Source organism: Falco peregrinus, chromosome 6 (assembly GCF_023634155.1).
Source record: "Falco peregrinus isolate bFalPer1 chromosome 6, bFalPer1.pri, whole genome shotgun sequence".
Taxonomy (NCBI): domain Eukaryota; kingdom Metazoa; phylum Chordata; class Aves; order Falconiformes; family Falconidae; genus Falco; species Falco peregrinus.
This window is the reverse complement of record NC_073726.1, coordinates 42,501,645-42,521,138: the sequence shown is the minus strand read 5'-3', so window position 1 is coordinate 42,521,138 and position 19,494 is coordinate 42,501,645. Positions and strand designations below refer to the sequence as shown.

The window sequence follows — 19,494 nt, the reverse complement described above, 5'->3', positions numbered from 1 at the left end:
TGCCTATTACTTATACATCATGATCTTATAATATAGATCTTTGTTAAAGAGACACCAGACAACACCAAACTAAAGCATCAACCTTTAATTATAAAGTAAATTACAAAATATATAAGGTAAACTTAGTTAATTTTAGCATCTGAAGGTGGCTTTCATTGAATACATAAGACCATAAATCAGAAGTTTCCTTTATTTGCAGTGTGTTTATCCAAGTAATAGAGTAATCATTACCTTGATTATTTTTAACAAACCTGGGACAGGAGTGTTTTAAGAGATCAAATTCTCCCTACTACCTTGCAACATAAACATCTAGAAAATAGTTACCTGTCATATTAACTATTTAATAGCTTGTGAGTTAACTGCAAGCAGCTGCATTGCTTTTGGGCTTTATGAAGTCCAACAACAATTTGAATGGACACTTTCAATTATTAGATTACCACAGACAGTTAAAGGAATAACTTTCATTAATGTCCTTGTTTTGTGCTGGCTCCGAACATTCATTAACAGTAGTAATGTTATGTGAGGCAACTACGCAGATGTAAACGTGATAGATCTTACAAAAAGATCAGATACTTCTTATTGCTTTATTAGGAGAATAGCTACAAGAGGCCTGGAGAGGCAGTCGCAGTGCAAGACTTCATACAATTCTCTTTTAGGGGAAAGGCAAGGGGGAAATGTGCTCAGGACAGGACACTCTGCTGGCTGGCCAGGGGTTTGTATACCCACATGGAATATTTTCAAGTAAGATGACTTACAATGTTTGGCTTGGGCCGAACTCTAAAGCAGTTCATTATAAATGCCCTCACATAATCACTTAACCAGCTCTCATCATCCTCCACATTAAGCTTTCTACCTCTTATCCTCACCTGCCTAGGGCAGGATTAGGAAAAAAAACCAACCCAAAACACAATATGCACATAACCATATCACGTCCAACTTAATTATTTAAACATCTGGTATTAAAAATCTGAACTTCTTTACTGACTCGTATAAGTCTAAAAATGTATGTGCACTCTTGGTATGGCTGAAGCATGGGCAGGAATACTGAATTCAAACAAAAACCCCTCTAGCAGTAATTTTTAATTATGCTATACTCAAAGGTTTTCCTTAACAAAACAAAAACAAACCACACCCCAAAGTGAATTAGGTGTGCTGAAAAGATTCAGAGTTCAACTAAAAATACACTTAATTACAGCCTGCAGTGAGCAGCACACACATTAACCATGTTTGAAAAACAACGACACTTGCCTGACAGGTAGTACATAGAAGAAACACTTCAAGGACTGGCTCCTTGCCCTAGAGAAAGAAGGCAAGAAGCAGAAAAAAACCACTAGCTAAGGGCAAGCAGGAGATTAGCTAAGGATCAAGAGCGATTCAACTGGATTGATGTAGTGTATAAGATTAAATGAAAAAAGCTGAGGTGTCAAATTTATACTGCATATAAAAAAACACAGTAAACCCAACAACTCTTGCAATCTTCATATTACATAGTGCAATCTCAGATGTCAATAACAAGCTAGTATCTTCAATCAAAATAATATATAAGATAAAACAAATTTTATCAGGAACTAGTAGTGTCAAAGCATTATCTCCTTACTAGGTTAAAATCTATCTTCCACCAGGTAAACACGTGATCCAGCTACAAAATGTGTACACCCAGTACCTATGATACTATGCAGTGAACTCAAAGACTAGCAACTCCCATATAGCTTTAAAAACTAAAAATTCAAAACCCACAAAGCTCACATACAAGACACTAAAAAGCAAGTCCCCAACTGGGGAATATAATCTATCCACTAGTATTTGACTCATTACACAATTTTAAATATTTAAGGTCATCCAATACTTGATTGCCACATCTAATTCTTGTTTAATCCACTTACTAAAATCATCTATTTTTCCTTTTCATATTAGATGCATTACTCGTGGTTCAATAAAGTTTAAACTCTTCTGGCTGATTTTAGTATTTTGGAAAAGGGAAGCAGCGGGGACAGGGGGGGAAGACAAAATCCTAACCAGGTGCTGCTGCCAGCAGTTATTCAAGACCTAGTTGGATTTTGTTACAGATTTAAGTTACTATTAAAGTTCAAACATTTAGGAAAAGTCATTTTCAGAATACCTTGAAAATTAAAATTGCAGTTGATACTGTAAACATATTGGGAAACATATTGGGATCTCAAAAATAACTCACTATTATGAAACAAGTCTATTTCAATTCTTACACAGTTTTAGATCCAAATGCACAGATAATCAATTATTTATTAGAAACTTTAAGCATATTGCTTTGAAAGCAGCTCCATAATCTACTGAGTATACTCAAACTCATGCACTATTAATCACCTTTTACTTGGTCATTCAGTGCTTAATATGTAAGGCTTACAAGTGGTATAGAAGTCTGGAAAAGCTACAGTGATTTTATGTCAAATTTCTTTAAAAGAAAATCCCACAAAATTAGTTGTAAATTTGAAATGACCATGCTTTTGTGTGGGAAAATATCCAGGTATTCCTGAACACTTAGATTAATTGATGGATAACTAATTCTAGTTTATCTTTTTTATTAAAAAAAAAAACACCCTAACAACCAAAACCAAACCAAACAACAACAAAACCCAACAATGTGTCATGTCAAAACCAGAAGAAAACCTTCTACTGTAAGAGCTACAAAAACCAGAAGAAAACCTTCTACTGTAAGAGCTACAAGGAAAAATAAAGGATTTTTCAGAGACAGTGCTATGTAGTCCTTCAGCTCTTCTCACATGACAAGTCTTACGGGTTTCAATAGGCTACTCGTAAGAATACAGGTTTGTTATCTAGGCATACAGGTACAACTTACCCACAGAATATATGGGCTTAATAGTCTTATGTCTGCAAAGTTTATGATCACATGTATAGCTTTGAATAATGGATTCTAATAAAATAAAAGGACACTAGCTTAGATTTCCTCTTCTAGCTTTAAAACAATTAGCTCTTCCACATGTCACAGAACATGGTCAACAAATATAATCATGTAACAATATAAAAAGTGCTGAGGTTAGAAGAGAGAAGTGTAAAAAGAGCCTTTTTCCCCCCCTAGTATCTATGAATGGAATGATTTCAGTTCATTACCAAAAGCCAGAATTTAATTTCTTACTGTAATACTTTATAACAAATGAAAAAAACAGTTTCTAATCACTAGTTTCAGTCTCTGCTGGACCTCTAATCAGTCTTCGTATTCCTCTCTTCCCTGCAGGACCTTTTGGTTTAGCAAAACTTTGTTTGTAAGCATGTTGTTTCGGATGAACCTCTTCATATAGGAAGTCAGCAGTTAACTCATCACCATTATCTATTTCAATCTGGGAAAAACAAAAATGCAACATTTATCATATTCATCTTAAAGACATATTTTAAAACATTTTGAAATTTTGCTGAAGCTCTCAATATGATATCAAAACCGTATGTGCAGTAATGTTCAGAGTCTAGCATGAAATGTTCTCCAACTTTTGCCTAATGCCCTGAGCAATTCTGGATAGTTTTTCCTGAGAATTCACTGTATTCTTACCAGTATTAAGTGTGATCTGACTTAATAATTTTTCCTGAAATATAAGCACAACTACACAGTACATATGCCAAGAAACTTCTGTCCCAAGCTTTAGCACAGCGTACATGTTCATACTAAGAGCACACATTCCACATGGAAACAAGTACTTATCTGTAAAGGAACTTCCTTAAGAAAATACAAGAGAGCAGCATGCGGATCTTTCCAAACTACAATTTCCTTTCTTTATTCTTCCCTCTAAAATAAAAACTTTCCATTGACCCAATGTAACCTCCACGTTTTAAGAATTACATTTTTTCACTAAAATGTGCTTTAAACACTAATTGTAAAAGAAATGTGCATATATACTGTTGTCGTTTGAGATAAGAGGGGAAGAGTATGAACAGCTTATATGATTAGGTGGCTACTGCAGCTCAGCAAGTATTCAAGCCAGGGAAAAGCAAAAGTCAGTTTAATGAACAAAAGGGGGGGGGGGTGGTTTTTAAGATTTAAGCATATAAACCTGCATGGAAAGAAAATACTATTCTCAAGCCAAACTCCACTGTTTTGAATTGCAGAGATTTAGAATTCAGAGAAATGTTTTGGCCCTGCTCTGCTAAGCATTCAACACTTCATGGCCTGCAAACCACAGCACTTGACAGACTGGCCAGCCACGGTATTGCTGTTACAAATACATCCTTCAGAAATATGTTGATGGGAATTTCAGAAGTCACATGATGTATTTATTTCATTGTAGAAAGAAAATTTATGAGAAATAATTACATATAAAACCACATAGTAATAATTACTTCATTCATGACACCTCCGTAAAAATGGTTCATATTAACTCTGCTATTTTTTAGGTAGAAATAATCCCCACAGAAACAAAGCCTCAAAGTTTTTCTACATTTACAGCACAAGTGTTAAGAATGTAACCGTAGGTCACATATTCCACAAATGGACTGTTCTTGTGGTACCTACTCTGGAAGTGAGAAGCAACACTACTGCATAGTAGTAAAACCAACACAGCATCAAAAGATCAGCTTACTTGCAAATCCTTCTCTGCCCCATCAAGAACTCCTAAGATAGCAGTTTTAAGTTCCAGAACTGCAGCTTGAAATTATTTTGAAAATCCTTAAATAACCTTGGCTTTAAAAGAACTTACTGTTCAACAACAGCGATGTGTTGTGGTCCAAAATATGACATGCCTTTTAGTAAGAAATCACATTAGTTCTAAATAGTCTTTCAGAGTACTCTCAAACACTCCCTTGATGCACAAGGATATGTTTGTTAAAGCTATGAAAGTGTAGAAATTATGAACCAGAGAAAAGCTTCCATGACTTTATATCTGGAGCTTTATTAAGAAGTATTTCTTGTTCAGGACAAACTTTAAGAGTTACATAACACTTTTTATGGTTTAAGAGAAGGTGGTGGAAGAGACAGTTACAATTAGATATTAAGAAGGGTACAGAGGGATGGAGAAAATACCGGTATACCCAGCGCACTTACCTTTCTAATTATCTGCATCCACAACTGTCCTTCTACAATTTCTAACAGTGGGCTTTTGCAACTAGAGTAGAGCATTCGTTCTCTTATACTACAGGTATACCCTGGCATAGAGTAGATGAAAACTGCAGGAAAAAAACACAAATCAGACCGTAACTACATTCCATCAAAACCTGTATCATAAAATCATTTACAGCAGAGGTGCACTGCAAATCAACTATGCAGTCTGAAAGGGAAAAATGTAACAATTCTGGATCTTTTTTGCTTAAGCATTTCATTTCAAATGGGGGATGAGCAAATGGCCAGTATCTTTGTTTTCACATGACGACTGATTTATGGGTGTTCATAATCAAAAGGGATAGCTCGCTGCTTTCTAAACATAAGGACTCTTCAGAAGTCAGTTTCACAACACGACAACTCTGAAATTTATGATCATGCCGACAGACATAACTTTTATGACACGTCTTTCTCTCTGCCTTAAAATTACTAAAGTACTTGAAACAAGCCAATGACAATTCATATTGGGAAATTTTCTCATACCTATGGATTCCAAATAGTCTCCTTCATGGGCATGCTTATATAAGAAAAAGTGGTAACGCGCAGCATCCTTTGGAATTCTTTTTGGCAAGTCCTTAAGTTCAGTATGAAGTGTGTTGGCCAAAATAATTGTTTCATTTTTCATATCAATTTGCTGTTAACAAAGCAAACCTGAATACAGTTAATACACAGAAAGAAAACCAGAGAACATGACAAGACAGAAAAATAAAACTGAATTAATAATTTATCAGTGTACATTGATGTGTGGGTAATCTATTTTATACTCACTATTAAAAAAGTTAAAGTATTTTATACTTGCCAGTTGTACATAATTGAGTTTCTTATTTTTCAATTTCTCCAAAGCTTGAATAGCTTCTTTAGCAATGGGGAATGCTACTCCTTGCAATGTTTGATGCTTGCTATCTACACCAACGTCTGTCTGTACCTGGAACGCAAGTCAACTGAGATGTAAACAGAAACTTTTGCAAGCATTCATTTGGTTTCATATTATAACTAACAATGCATCTATTATAACTAACAATGCATTGCATATGGTTACACTCGGAGTAAGCAGTAGCTATTTCAAGAATAAAATACCCTAAACCATCATCCCCATATACCACAGATTTGGATTTTTTAATTTACAGGTCATGTTGGTTCCTAACCTGGGAACAGGTTCGTACCTCTGAAATGGCTAGCTCTGCAAAGCCAACAGAATCAATCCAGGGAAAACTGGCTCAAGTGCCAGAGAAGAAGCTCCCAGTTAAATTCTGGTATAAAGATACAGTAAGCCAGGAGGAGAGAGCTTAATTTTCATATGCTGTGTTATACTTTTGAACTGACAATATTGCTTATGAACTCTGTTGTATCTTCAAAAATTTTAGATCAAAACATACAGATGTCATTTCTAGGGAGTCAAAATTCTTGGAGGAAGAGAGAAATTATATCTTATGAGACAAGCGTATCTTCTTGAAGGAAAAGCAAACAACTACCCTCCCTCCTGCTTCAACACCCTCACCCCAAAAGCCTATACACAAAAGAAAGCACAAAAACCAAACTAACAAAATCTTAATTTTTCACTTCTAGGAGATCTAACACACAGTAAAAGAAAATCCAGGGTAACTGCAAGCTAGACAATTGCTCATAATTCAGTTACAGTAGTCACAAATTATTTGAGAGAAAAGAACAGTTATTTTAAACCCTGAACTTGCTGTCTATTAGCTTTTGAATATACTGACTTGCTTTTATAATTTCACAAATACATTTAACATTGGTTATGAAGCAGCAAAAGTCAGAAAAGTGTACCAAATGGAAAGTGCTGTTCTTAGATCTATTAACTAGAAGATGGTCAGCTCTAATTAAAAAGTGATGCTAATGAAATATGAAGCAAACTGATAAAAAATAAAAACCAAAGATACTTCGGGCAACACTAAATTACACTCCACATTTTAAGGAACTGCTTGTCAGCAACAAGGAAAGAGGAGAAGAAAGCAGGTGGAAGAGCTTACTTTTGTATAAAGATAGGTAAATTTATGAAGAAGGTTATAGAAAAATTATCTGCAAAATATATCTGCATAAAAGCCTACTAATAAACACAGACATCACAAAAATAATAAACCATAGTAAAATACCATACTATACAAAACATATTACAATACAAGTAGAAAAAAACCAAACATAAAAGCAATCTGTGAAGTGTGGGGACAGGCAAGGGAAGAAAGTAAACCAGCATACCTCAAGATTTAAGAAAATGAAAAAATCTATTAGTCCATGCTGCAGCATATTTCAGACCATTAAAACAAAACAAAACACCGAAGTCACTTAAAAATATTTAAATTCATACTGTAAGATCTGTTAGTGATGGCTGCTCAGTAGCAGATAAAATGGCAGATGAAATATCCTGTGAATAAATGTAAAGTAACATATGCAAGAGGAGAAAAAAACCCTGGCTTTTACACCCTTCCTAGATTTCTGCTGTTGTTCACTCAGGGACCTGACAGCAGACGAGATGATCCTTTGATCTAACCCAGTAAAATACTTCTTAATGTAATTATGAAAGAATATACATATGGAAACCTCAAATTTGAATTATTTTTTTTTAATCAGAAAGCTTTTCGTTTTCTGAGTCTAATGACAGTCTTCATAATGGTGGAAACAATGAAGACAGAAATCATAAGTTAATGTATTGCAAGATGCTTCAAACAAAGCCAAAATGGCAGCAATCTACAGTTTACATATCTCTGAAAAGCACAGCTATTGCTGCTGAAGTTTCATAATAGCATGTAAAGTTCTAGTCTGCATGAATCAGCTGTTAAACACAATGTATGTCGTACATAAGAGATAATACTAATACCAGAAGTGATCACTGATACCACAGAGGTTTTACATTCATTAGCGGGTTGGTTTTTTTTTTAAAGCTGTCCAAGTAAAATGCAGTGTCTGATGATGATGAATGCATTTCTACAATGGATTAATCAAATTAGACATGGAAAATACAAAAGACGTCACTGAGAAAAAAAAAAAAAATCAATAAAGTTGTAGCAAAAAGCACAGCAGAGTGAAAACTTAAGATACAGAGATGCGTTTAACACTGTTGTTTCTGCAGCTGAATACCAGCAAACAAAACACAGTTCACGTGTACCAAGCCTAAAGAACTAATAAGATCAGCACATGACCCATTTTAACACATGTCTGAACACAAACAGTGATCAAGTGAAGGAAATGTCAGAAAAGAATCCTCCGAAACTTTTCACTCACTAGCTAGCTGGCAATCATCAAATTATTTGGTTAAAGGCATTTATTAGAGGTTTTTCTATAAAGCATATGCAGCAAAAGCAAATCAGTCTCTTAAAAGGACTAGATACTTTTTCTGGATTTCTATTTTATTTTTATTGGAATTCCATTCACTTCCTCTCAGTCTTAAAAGACAATTGCACTAGTGCTGGAAGCTAAGTACATTTCCTCCAGGAGCAAGGCTGCTGAAATACTCCCGGCAATCATTCACTGCAACAGTTGCTACTTTGTGTTTTCTCTACAGTTTCTGCCACCATGGGAAATGTATGTGGCAATCACAGAATGGTAGAGGTTGGAAGGAACCTCCAGAGGTCATATTGTCCAACCCCCCTGCTCAAGCAGGGCCACCTACAGCCAGTTGCCCACCTATCTGTCCAGACAGCTTTTGAGTATCTCCAAGATGGAGGCTCCGCAACCTCTCTGGGCAGACTGTGCAGGGCTCAGTCACTCTTCACAGTGAAACACACCCAGTGATAGTAAAAGTAAAAGCACATTACGGGCCAAAGTCGCAATAATTAAGGTCTGCAGTTGCGAGGCCCCTGACTCAGACACTAGGCCTTGCAAACTCAGCAAGATCATGCCACTTCAACTCCAGCCATCACCATCCTGCAGTCTCAAGTCATTGAGAAATAAATTTACATTCTCATCCACTCGGACTTTCCATTTTCTGTTCTGCCTGGTTTTCTTCCCTACAATATGTTTGTAACTCTGTCTGTACTCAGTTTCCCACCCATGCTCAAAGACATTGTAGGTACCTCATTAATCTTTATTTGTCGAAGTTCCTCTTCTGCTGCAGTCAGAGGTGCAGGGGAGGACTGTGATATCAAATATTTTTTATATCCATTCAGTGAAACATCATCCTGGAAGCACAGTATCAATACTGATCATTTTTGGATAGCGAAAGTTTTCTTCAAAGATGTTCTATGCAACATAAAAAAAGCAGTTACCTCCCACACAGTTATGGTCATTTTATTTGAATGGATTACAAGTGTAGGTGCATTTGCAAATTCAGCTCATTTTCCTGTACAGCAGGGTTCACTGGGCTGCTCTTGTACCGAATTGCACCATGGGCAGCATTTCTAGAATCAGTCCCCAATTACATTGCCAATTCAAAAATCATCATTTATGAAGACTGTGTGCATGAAGTTATTCAGCCTTCTTGGACAAAACCTCACAGAACTGCCACAATTCTTATAAATAACAAAATTACTTAATTCTAATTAACAATAAAAATTGTAATAAATAGTTTTTTTAAAAAAAATCTATTTTCTTATAAAATTGGCGTGCTCAGACTGGTAGCTTATTGATATTTTCTACCTAAAAGGAGACAAAAATGCTACCTCAGGACAGGCAGTAAGCACATGATACTCCAAGTAGTTTAGGATGCAGTGTGACAGAAGTGATGAATTCTGATAATGACTTTGGGAAATTTGTTATTACTCTGTGTCAGTTCTGGCCCTCTCCAAAGAGGTTGATAACAGAGGCAAGTACTACTGTGGTTTTATTATTAAGGTGGTCACTCAGAAAAGGGCAGGACTTCATGCAATCATATGAATATGATTTTATCCTCAAGTTCAGAGGAGCAAGAGAAAGCTCCTTCTTAGCTCTTCCCTTTCTAAAACAGACAGACTTTCCCAAACACAATTTCTAGTATCAATATTCCATTATGTCTTGTTTCAGAAGCCTAGAGGTATTGAGGTTAATACCTCTGTGAAGTAGCAGGTGGAGGCATAACCAAGTTCCACCAGGATAACAGAGTTGGTTGCAACTAAACCATCCTTGTGTCTAACAAAATAAAGACAGAGTAACCCACTGGATGCTGACGACCAAGATTCTGAGTGAGGTTTGTGACTTGAGTACCTCGAAGAACCTGTAATTTTTGCAGAGATGAACATGAGAGGACAGCTACTATGAAGAAGTTTATAAAGACACTGAAACCAGCAATTTAGAGATACGTTAACCTGTAACATGATGAACTTGGAAAAAGTGAGTTACATTGACTTTATCTTCTAAGTGCCCCAAGCATACTGAAATAATAGTAATAGACAAATGTAATGCTCCTTCCTTACAACTGAGAAGGAAGCTCAGATTTGGCCTGAGTTGTAGGGCTAGATGCAAATTCTGCGTATTACACAGACTGCTAATGGTTTGGTGCAAGTGGCAGTAAGAGATTAGTTGATTGAATGGGCAAGAAAAAAAATAACATGACCTCTACCAGTAAACCCTTTCAGCAACTCGATTATCTGTTTCTCTAGAATACAACTTCTCCACAAAGGTTTGTTAGTGTGTTAGGATAATGAAGCCTCCATCACAGGTTATTGCTGAATATAACAAACTATTTACTCAGTGAGCAGCAGAATTACAACCCTCACTTCCTTATAGACTTGTGTGCCTGCCAAAACAGCCTGTGTCTCTTCCACAGCTTTTTCCCTACTGCAGTATTTTCTACTTGTCCACAAACCTCCAGCTCCTTCCCTTCCTTCAGCAGCAGCTCCCTGTATCAATAGTGGCAGTGCTCTGGTTCAGATTTGTGCGTATGATGAACTAATTAACAGGCTAAACAGAAGATATCTGCTGTGGTCCCTCTGTCTTTGCTGAAGGAGGAAAAGGCAAATGATAATTTGAATCTTTAAGTAATTATCAGTTGTAATGAAAGCTATAGAAATTCTGTGTCTTCGAGAACTCTAACTTGCATTTTTTTAAAACTGGCAATGGATTAAAAAGTCAAGACTGTCTGATGACTGCCTGACAAGTAGAGAGACATCACAATCCCAAAGACACAAAGGTAATGCAATAGCCTCATATTTCCTTATGTGCACAGCAATTGCAGGATTTTCAACGTCCCTCAGAAGCTTGTGAGACTTCACACATGCACCTTCCAATTACCTTACCATTAGTGAACAGTCAACTACTAGAATTTCCATTGAACAACTCAGTAGCTACTAAAATTCTGTTTCCATAGGTTAAGATGGCAGCCACAGACTTGAGTTACATTTTATGGTACACACAGCTCAGTATTTGGTTTAAGACAAAAACATTTGTTTTCAGATGTTGACAGCTTACAGATTGGTCTTCTATCCCACTTCTGATCCACAACCATACATCCAAAATGGCTTGTGTATAACAACTGGCCTGAAAGTTACCGTTCCAGCTTTTAAAGGATTCACATGCATGCAGTGAGATTAAGAGATCCTCCTATTATTCTTAGATTAGATTTCATAACCATTTGAAACAAGGACTTCTTAGCCTGAAGTTGTCAAATATACTTAGTTTCCTGTTCAAATGACAGCAATCACATTTTAACATTGGACTAATACACATAGCTTTTAATTCTTTTTCTCCTTAATCAAAAAGGAGCGGAAACATAAATTCATTCCAGTGACATCAGCTACTGTATTTAGTATGTAAAATCAATGTGTGGACTTCAAAAAGGAAAACATACCTGTACTGTTCCAAATACTTCATCCTTAATATGACCACCTCCAAATTCTTTCTTGAGTGTTGCTCGGGTTGCTGCATACAACATTTTTTGACGAACCTAGCATATTACAAAACAGTGTTGTTTTAGTTTGGGTTCTTTTTTTTTTCTTTGGTGTAGACAGAGGATCTAGCATGTTGGTGTACCAATGCCATTAACACCTTTCTTGAACAAATATTGAAGTGTTGAAACTGTATTATGAAGGTGTAATTCTTAATACCTGCAGTGAGCTCTGGATCACAATACTAACACATGCTATTAAATTCTCAAGGGCAGGATACTAGGCAATATTATCAAATTAATTCCAGAACTAAATTGCAGCTTTAGTAAGAGTATGAGCTTTTTCTAAAAACCCTCAACATAATCTTTACTAATTTTAAATGGGAAAACCCACAACTGTTAAAATCTTTTGTCACTGATCTGTGTACTAATGGATACAACACACAGAGTATGAGCAGACTGCAAATAACTCATTATTATTTTTTATTTGATAGTGACTCCAGATAATTTTGGTTTAACTACGGAGTGGAAAAATGATATTTTCTGGAAGTAGAAGATCTAATAATGTTTGCTCCCCATCAACTTGTATCTAAGATAGTCACATACTTACTCCTCTCTCTTCCCACCTTATTTCACTGTCACACCATCCTCACCACAATACCTCACCTTTTCCACCTAATCTCTTCTATGCACTCCAGCTCTTGGTGTCTTACTATTTCCTAATTCTAGTGAAAGTAGTAGGAATATTGGAACAGCTTTACTTTCTGTCTTATCTCACATTCCCAGAACCTGTACACAGTATCTTAGTTTCTCCTAGGAATCCTTAACTCTAACCTCAGTTCTGTCCCACGTTCTCGTAACTACTGACGATATACAAAAACAGTATATTCTGTGGCAGGTCGCAGATCCATGACTGCCAGCTGGGCAGCCAGGAAGCCAAACAGAATAAACAGCTTGAGCTCAGGCTATAATCTTTCTCTCTAGATAACACCCACTGAGATTTCTGTCCTATATTCTTCCATGAATTTTCATGAAATATTGACAGAAAAATAGACAAACAAATAGGGCAAAACCACTGTCTTGATCCCTCCACTCAGGCTAGAAAGAAATTGCATCAGCTGTACTCCATCTAGACCCACTGATACTGCTCCTCGATCAGCTTCAAGAAAGATCTTTTCTTAGTTTTCTTGGGGGAAAGTGAAGGGAAAGTTGGGGAATGCTTAATTCCTCAAATCCTTTTCCTTCATATCTAGGATTCAGATCAAACGGCACTGTTGAAAAATCATTAACATGAAGTCTGACGACTGTTACTTACAGGAGAGTGATCAGGTGACCATGCAATGAAGATCCATTCATATCCTTGAGCATTCTGAGAATCTAATCTGTATAATATATAACATGGCTGCTTGTCTTCAAGAAGGGGAAGGACAAAGGAATCGTAATCCTTTTCCCATGATCCAACTGGCCGCCTAGAGGATCCCACAACAAGCTGCTCTATAACCAATAACCAAAGCTACAGGTTACCAACAATGCAGCTAATACTGTTTTTCAAAATTAGCAATTACAATGAACAGTTTTAATCAGACGCTTCGTCTTTTCATAATTATATCCTCAAGACTGGAAGTCAAGAACAGTCAGTGTGAAAGTGGCTGAATTCCTACAAAAACTGTGTATGTTAAAACCCTAACTTACTTTAATCTAAATATAAATAGGTGAGAAGTAATGTGCTGGTTGTCATCAACTTCTTTGATCTGAAGGGATAAGACTGATGCGGTTTTAGCGTGAAGAGAAATAAAAACTGTCTTCTGCCAGTTAATTTTTAAATTGGAATATTAAGTAGAAACAAGACGAGAGTAAGGTTTTAAATGTTAGACTTAGAACTACTGATGCTCTTGCTATAACATATTAGTGTTTGTTCCCATTATAAGGAGTCTATAATTCAGTTATACAGTGAAAAGAGTTTGGAATGAATGAGTACGTTTGCACCAATCACTTTAACTTGACTATGTAAGTAGATAAACTTCTTTCTAATACAGCTTCATAATTACGGTCTCTTTAAATGACTGAAGTTGTTTATTATGTATAATTGGCTTAAGCCTGTATATAGTACTTCAGATGAGATTTGATAACGTGAACAGCTATAGCAACAAGATTTTTCTCTTACTTATAAATCACATCTCAGCTTCCAAAAGGAAGTATTAGCATAGTGTCTTTCAAAACATTTATCAGCTTCCCAATAAATACAAGCCCCTACAATCAAAACAGAAATACCTGGTTTAAATGGGATCCTACAACAGTTTAAGGACCATCACAGTAGCTAGTATATAAAATACCTCTTGAAAGTCTAGGACCTAAATTCTAACACTTCAGATGAAAGCATGACAGTACACAAATGTCTCTACAGCAAAACTTTCAGAGCAAGGCACTCTACCACAGTACGTCACAGAACATGAACAGTTCAGGGAAAGGATGTTTGGCCCTTCTCTGAATTAGATGTAAAGTAGCTGTAGTTGTCCACTTACACCTGCGTATTCAGAATGTACTTGCCAGTTCTGAGTTCTAGGTGGCTTCACACTCACTTGGATTTAAGATAGAAAAGTACAATCACAGGAACTCTACTGCCCAGCAGCAAACCTCTTCTCTTATTAACACAGACTAGCAGAACCCAATTTTACTATCACGTGCTGATTAAGGGCAGTTGCTGAAAGCTCCTGCAGACAGATGAGGCAACTGTCTCTCTTCCAGTATTCTGGGAGTTTTAGAGGTTTCTTTTTGAACTGTGGAAAATAGTATCAAAGACTGGATTCTGATTCTACATAGAGACAAAACACATATATATACACACACATTCACACACAAAAGAAAAAAAATAACATCTTCCCTTTGTATCTTATTTCTAGGCTTCATTTCATATATAAAGTAGCATACACACAAAACCATATCGTTTTACCTTGCGTAATGGGGGAAAAAAAAATTCAATGGTATGCCAGCATTTGCTAGCTTGTTCTAGTGAGACTTTACCACAGTGACCTGCCTATAATATTACTACTGCCACTTCCTTAAGAAAAGCAACATTAAAGTCAGAAGACTTCCTAGGAAAAGCAGACACAAAGAAGCTGAACGGGAGGTAATTTACCTCACAATAAAAGTATGTATGTACATGTACATACATGTATCTTACACAGCTAACAGGTATTTCAGTGTACTGTAAATGCACGAAGTCTGGAAAAACCAAAAAAACCCAAGGTGTGCATTTGATGCACTTGAAAAGATGGACTAAACCATCAAGTCTCATACAATCAACCAGCATTGCTATTAAAAAAAAATAATAATCATGATGCATTCTACCTTGCAATGTTTGCAGCCTTGATTACTTGCCAAGAAGTTCAAAGACTAAAATCAAGTTCTGCAAGAAATTACATAATTTTATATTTGTACATATATGTGAGATTTAAGGAACAGTTTTAGCTTTGAAAATTTGTACAAAGTTACAGACTTTTAAAGGTATTTTCTATGTAGCTAGATTACTACTTAAACATCTGCTTTAATAGGACTTTCTACTGCAGCCGATCCCAATATAAAAGGCAAATAACATTTATACTTCATCTAAAGTGACGAGCTTCTGTGTAAGAATCTCTGTCTAATGAAAGTAACTGAAGTGTCAAAAATTACACAGGTGTGGACTTTTTTTCCTCTGTTTTCTTTAGTAAGAAGGTAAGAGTAAGCTCATTTGTATTATCTGTATGAAATACACAGCAGCTCTTGGTAAAATGTGAAATGACATTTGGAAGAAAAATTCAAATCCAAAAATACAGTAGTACCATACTGAAAAGCACAGCATCACCAAAACATAAATCTTACCTTCAGTATATGAAAGACCTTAGTAACATTAACTCTTGCAGAGTTTTGTTTTTTAAACAATTGTACATGTAGGTCATTAAAACAACCAGGAAAATATCTAAAAGTATCAGAGAAAAAGATTAAACTTTGACTAACCATTGTCAATGACTATTTTTAAAAGCCTGTACTGTCCATTTCTGGCTCCAACAAAGATGTCTTTAACACTTCCACTAGCTGAAAAAGAGAAAACAAAAGTAATCAAATGAACACATTTCACTTTCCTAGGACAAAGAATATTCACGAAGGTAAGAACAACACTGGAAAAGCATACAACTGACCCTTCACTACAAAGCTGGACTGAAAAAGGAACATGGGAGCGATGTTCCGTCTATGCTGCATACTGTTCCAGTCACCAGCATGCCACAAAAAGATGACCGGCAACATTACAAAATAGCCCTGCTTTCTAGCATACTGCATGATTTTCAACATTGTGAAAATTAAGGGTGACATCACATCATCACTCTCAGATTTCAGAGTTAACACAGCAACACAGTAAAAATATGACGCATCTCAGATGACAATAGCTTCATGAAATCTGCAGGCTTAGTACAACCTTTTAGACAGAAACATTACACCTGCCAGGAAAATATTAGAGCTTGTCTGGCAGAAGTACCGGTCTTTCCGGCGGACACCGGTATTCTGAAGAATACCAGTGAAGGCCAGCTGCCACCCGTTGCTTGTCTTTCATATGATCTTATCTCTTTGTATCTAACCCGGTAACATTGTTCAAACCTCGACCTATCACAACAGGATAGCTTTACAATGAATTTACAAAGAAGTAACTAAACATATTTTCAAATGTCCACAATTCACATTGACACAACACGGTAAACACGACAGACCCACTTCTCTAAGCACACTGAAAAACTGTGCTTCAGTCATGTGAAGATCATTCTTATCTCAACGGCTCTGCTTTGCTAAATAATCCGAGCGCAAATCAGTTTAATTATACTGTAGACTGGGGGTTGCACAGCATTTATTGAGAAGCATTTACTGCAAGCTGGTCCTTTAAAGTAATCCCACAGCACAGTATCAGCAAAACAAACATCCAGCCATGAAACAAATAAAATGGATTATTTATAGTCAGGTTGAGGCCAACTGAACAGATGGTCAGATGGTATCCAGCAACATGACTGCACATACTCAAAACACTGTAAATTTATGCCCCTTGAAGAGATGCCCAGGCCCGTTCTGAAAGTCCAAATGGCATGGGAGGGAAAAGGGGGATGTTAAGCAAACTGAACTGTGCCAGTCCAACCTCAGCTTCATCTCAGCATCTTCCCACTAATCAGTGCAGACCCTTGCTGTAATTTGCTGCCAACTTTTCTAATCATCTCTGCCAGTCCTCATCATTCCATTCAGCGTGCAAACGTTGTGCCTCTTTCTAGACTTTCTGGATCCCCCAGGACCATTTTTTGTCCTCTTCATCATCTTTTTGTTCTTTATTCTCTTGTTTCAACCCTGTACACCAAAACAAGACCAAAATACAGCAGTCCCTGCACCAATACCAGAACTGTGACAGGTCCTGAAGTAAAACTGAGACAAGACATTTCTGAAAACATCTCACTATCAAATGACCTATGCTTTTCTTCCGCATAAAGGTTTTAAAATTCACAACAGAGTGATATTATTTTCTACTTAAACTTCCTGCATAGCAGAGACCTACCAACTTAAAATTTGGGTTTATTTCACAAATATTTTACAGGGATTATAATTTTAAAATTATTTAGAAGACTGTGAACATATTCTAGTGGTTTTTCCCCACAGCTCAATGCATTCTGCAACTTCCTACACTATTTATCTGCACTGGCCTGTTTGAAAGCCCAGTCCTTTTAGCAACTGCCTGGTACATATCGCTGTCCCCATGACTTCATTTCTGCTTCCAGAAAAGAGCAGCCCATGCTGCCAAATCTTGCGATTGTTTATGACTGACAGTAGCCCGTTTGTAGCTAAAGCCAGCAATGGCACAACAAGTGCTACTTCTCTTCCAAATTGCAGAAGCGGATGGTTTGCTGCAAACAGGGCTCCTGATTAGCGCCTGCCGGGGCAGGATCTGCGCAGGAAAGCTGCCGAGTTCTCCACAGCTCTCCCCAGAGGACAAAAGATTCTCAGAGCCAAGGAGAGCAGCAGAAGAGGCTTAGCCACTCTTCTTGCTTGTGGCAAGCAACAGGATATTCTTCTGCTCCTCCCTCCAGCATTGCCAGAACAGACAACAAGGGAATCAAGAGCCACTATAGCTTTTTTCCCCAGACTGGGGACAACTGTTATCCCACATGCATCCCCAGCCTGAGAAGAACTTAAAAAAAGAAGGAGCAAGAAAAGAGCAAAGATGGGCGTGCTGGGGTAGGAAGCGAAGTGAGATGAAAGGTGCAGACCAGGTGCTGCCAGCGGGCAAAGAAGGGAACAAGAGAGCAATAAAGAGCTGCTGTGGCTGGGACAAAAGTCACCTTCAACAATAGATACGGGAAAGCAGGCAAAGTACATGATACTAGTCACCGAACAAGCAGGCTGCGGAAACAGAGGCAGCAGAACCCGACACACCCCTGTAATCCTGCAGTGTAATCCTTGCTTAGCAATTCCATGATTCCGGGGGGGGGGGGGGGGGGGGGGGGGCCGGTAACGCTGAGTAACAACACACTGCCTTCCTCTAATTGCTCCTCGTACCCTCCAAGCCCTGGAAGCATCGGGGCGGGAGGGGACGGGGCCCCGTCCCCCTTGTCTCCTTTGCGCCTCCAGTGATGGGCTTTTTAGTGGGCTTCCCTAGCCCGAGGCTCCCGGTTCTCCTCAGGGCTCCCACTGCAAGGCAGGGGGCAGCGCCCCTCGCCATTCCCGGTGCTGTCCGACCCATCCCGGCCCCCGCTGCGCCGACCCCGGGCAGGCGACAGCTCCTCCTTGGGGCGGGAGGTGCCCCGGGAGCCGCCGCAGCCCCGGCTCCCCCTCACGGCTCACCCCGCCGCAGCGGGACAACCTGCGCTCGGGGAAGTTACCCGAGCCAAGGGGGTGGCCTCCTCGCCATCGATGGGCTTCTGCGGTGAGCAGCTCTGCCCGGCAGGCTCCCTGCCGCTCCGAGGCGGACAGGCGCGGTCAGCCGTGCGGATAAGCCCGGCACCTCTTCGCCTGAGCGGGGGCGAGCCTCCGGGGTCGACCCAGGGGAGCGGCGGCCGCCCGGGGACGAAGCCAGCAGCGGCTTCCCCGCGCTGAGCTCGCCACCCCCCCGCCAACCCTCGCCGAAAAGGACGGGCTCCTCCAGCAGCGAACAAAGAGCGCGGCAGGGGAGAAAACGCCGCCGCGAACGGCCCGTTAAACGGCCACAACGCCCACCGCGCCCTAGCCCGACCGGCGGGGAAGGGCGCTGCGCCCGGCCGGCCGGCGCGGGGAGAGGAGGGAAGGAGGGCCGGGCTGGCCGGAGGGCAGGTGGGCACCGCGGGGCGCGGCGGGGGGCGGCGGTCCGCGCCCGCGGGGGGAGCCGCGCGGTACCTTGGATGCCGGTCTGGTGGGACATGTCGCACCGCCGCTCGCCGCGCTCGGGGCAGCGCCGTCTGCCGCGTCCCAGCCCGGCCGCGCACACGTGACGCGCCGCCGCCACTCAGCGGCCGGGAGGGAGCGCAGCGCCTTCCGGGCCCCGCCGGCCCGGGCCGGCCCCAGGGCCCCGCCGCGGGCAGCGCTGCTGCCCCCTACAGCGGAGCCCCCGCCGGGCCGCTCCGCGGGGCCGCCCGGCGCCGCACCTCTCCTCTGCCCGCCCCCCTGCGGCGCCCCCGGGCGGCTC

General features: G+C 39.4%; 1 protein-coding gene across 1 annotated transcript; it reads right to left on the bottom strand.

Moving 5' to 3' along the window:
- Positions 1–70: 70 nt before the first annotated feature.
- Positions 71–19,407, bottom strand: TWF1 (twinfilin actin binding protein 1). Its single transcript, XM_055808323.1, has 10 exons — positions 19,206–19,407; positions 15,825–15,902; positions 13,144–13,322; positions 11,793–11,888; positions 9,106–9,210; positions 5,877–6,002; positions 5,561–5,711; positions 5,024–5,145; positions 2,680–3,332; positions 71–2,643 (listed from the first exon to the last, which is right to left on the bottom strand). Exons 1-9 carry the CDS (start codon positions 19,228–19,230, stop codon positions 3,165–3,167), a joined length of 1,050 nt encoding a protein of 349 aa, XP_055664298.1. The 5' UTR covers positions 19,231–19,407; the 3' UTR covers positions 71–2,643; positions 2,680–3,164.
- Positions 19,408–19,494: the final 87 nt, after the last annotated feature.

Excerpts from the sequence above, each read along its gene's own strand:
- TWF1 (XM_055808323.1), bottom strand. The coding sequence starts at position 19,230 with ATGTCCCACCAGACCGGCATCCAAG. Across the intron at positions 11,889-13,143 it reads GGTCACCTGATCACTCTCCT|GTTCGTCAAAAAATGTTGTA; the intron begins GTAAGTAACAGT and ends GTAATATGCTAG. Across the intron at positions 5,146-5,560 it reads AGACTATTTGGAATCCATAG|TTTTCATCTACTCTATGCCA; the intron begins GTATGAGAAAAT and ends TTTTTCCTGCAG.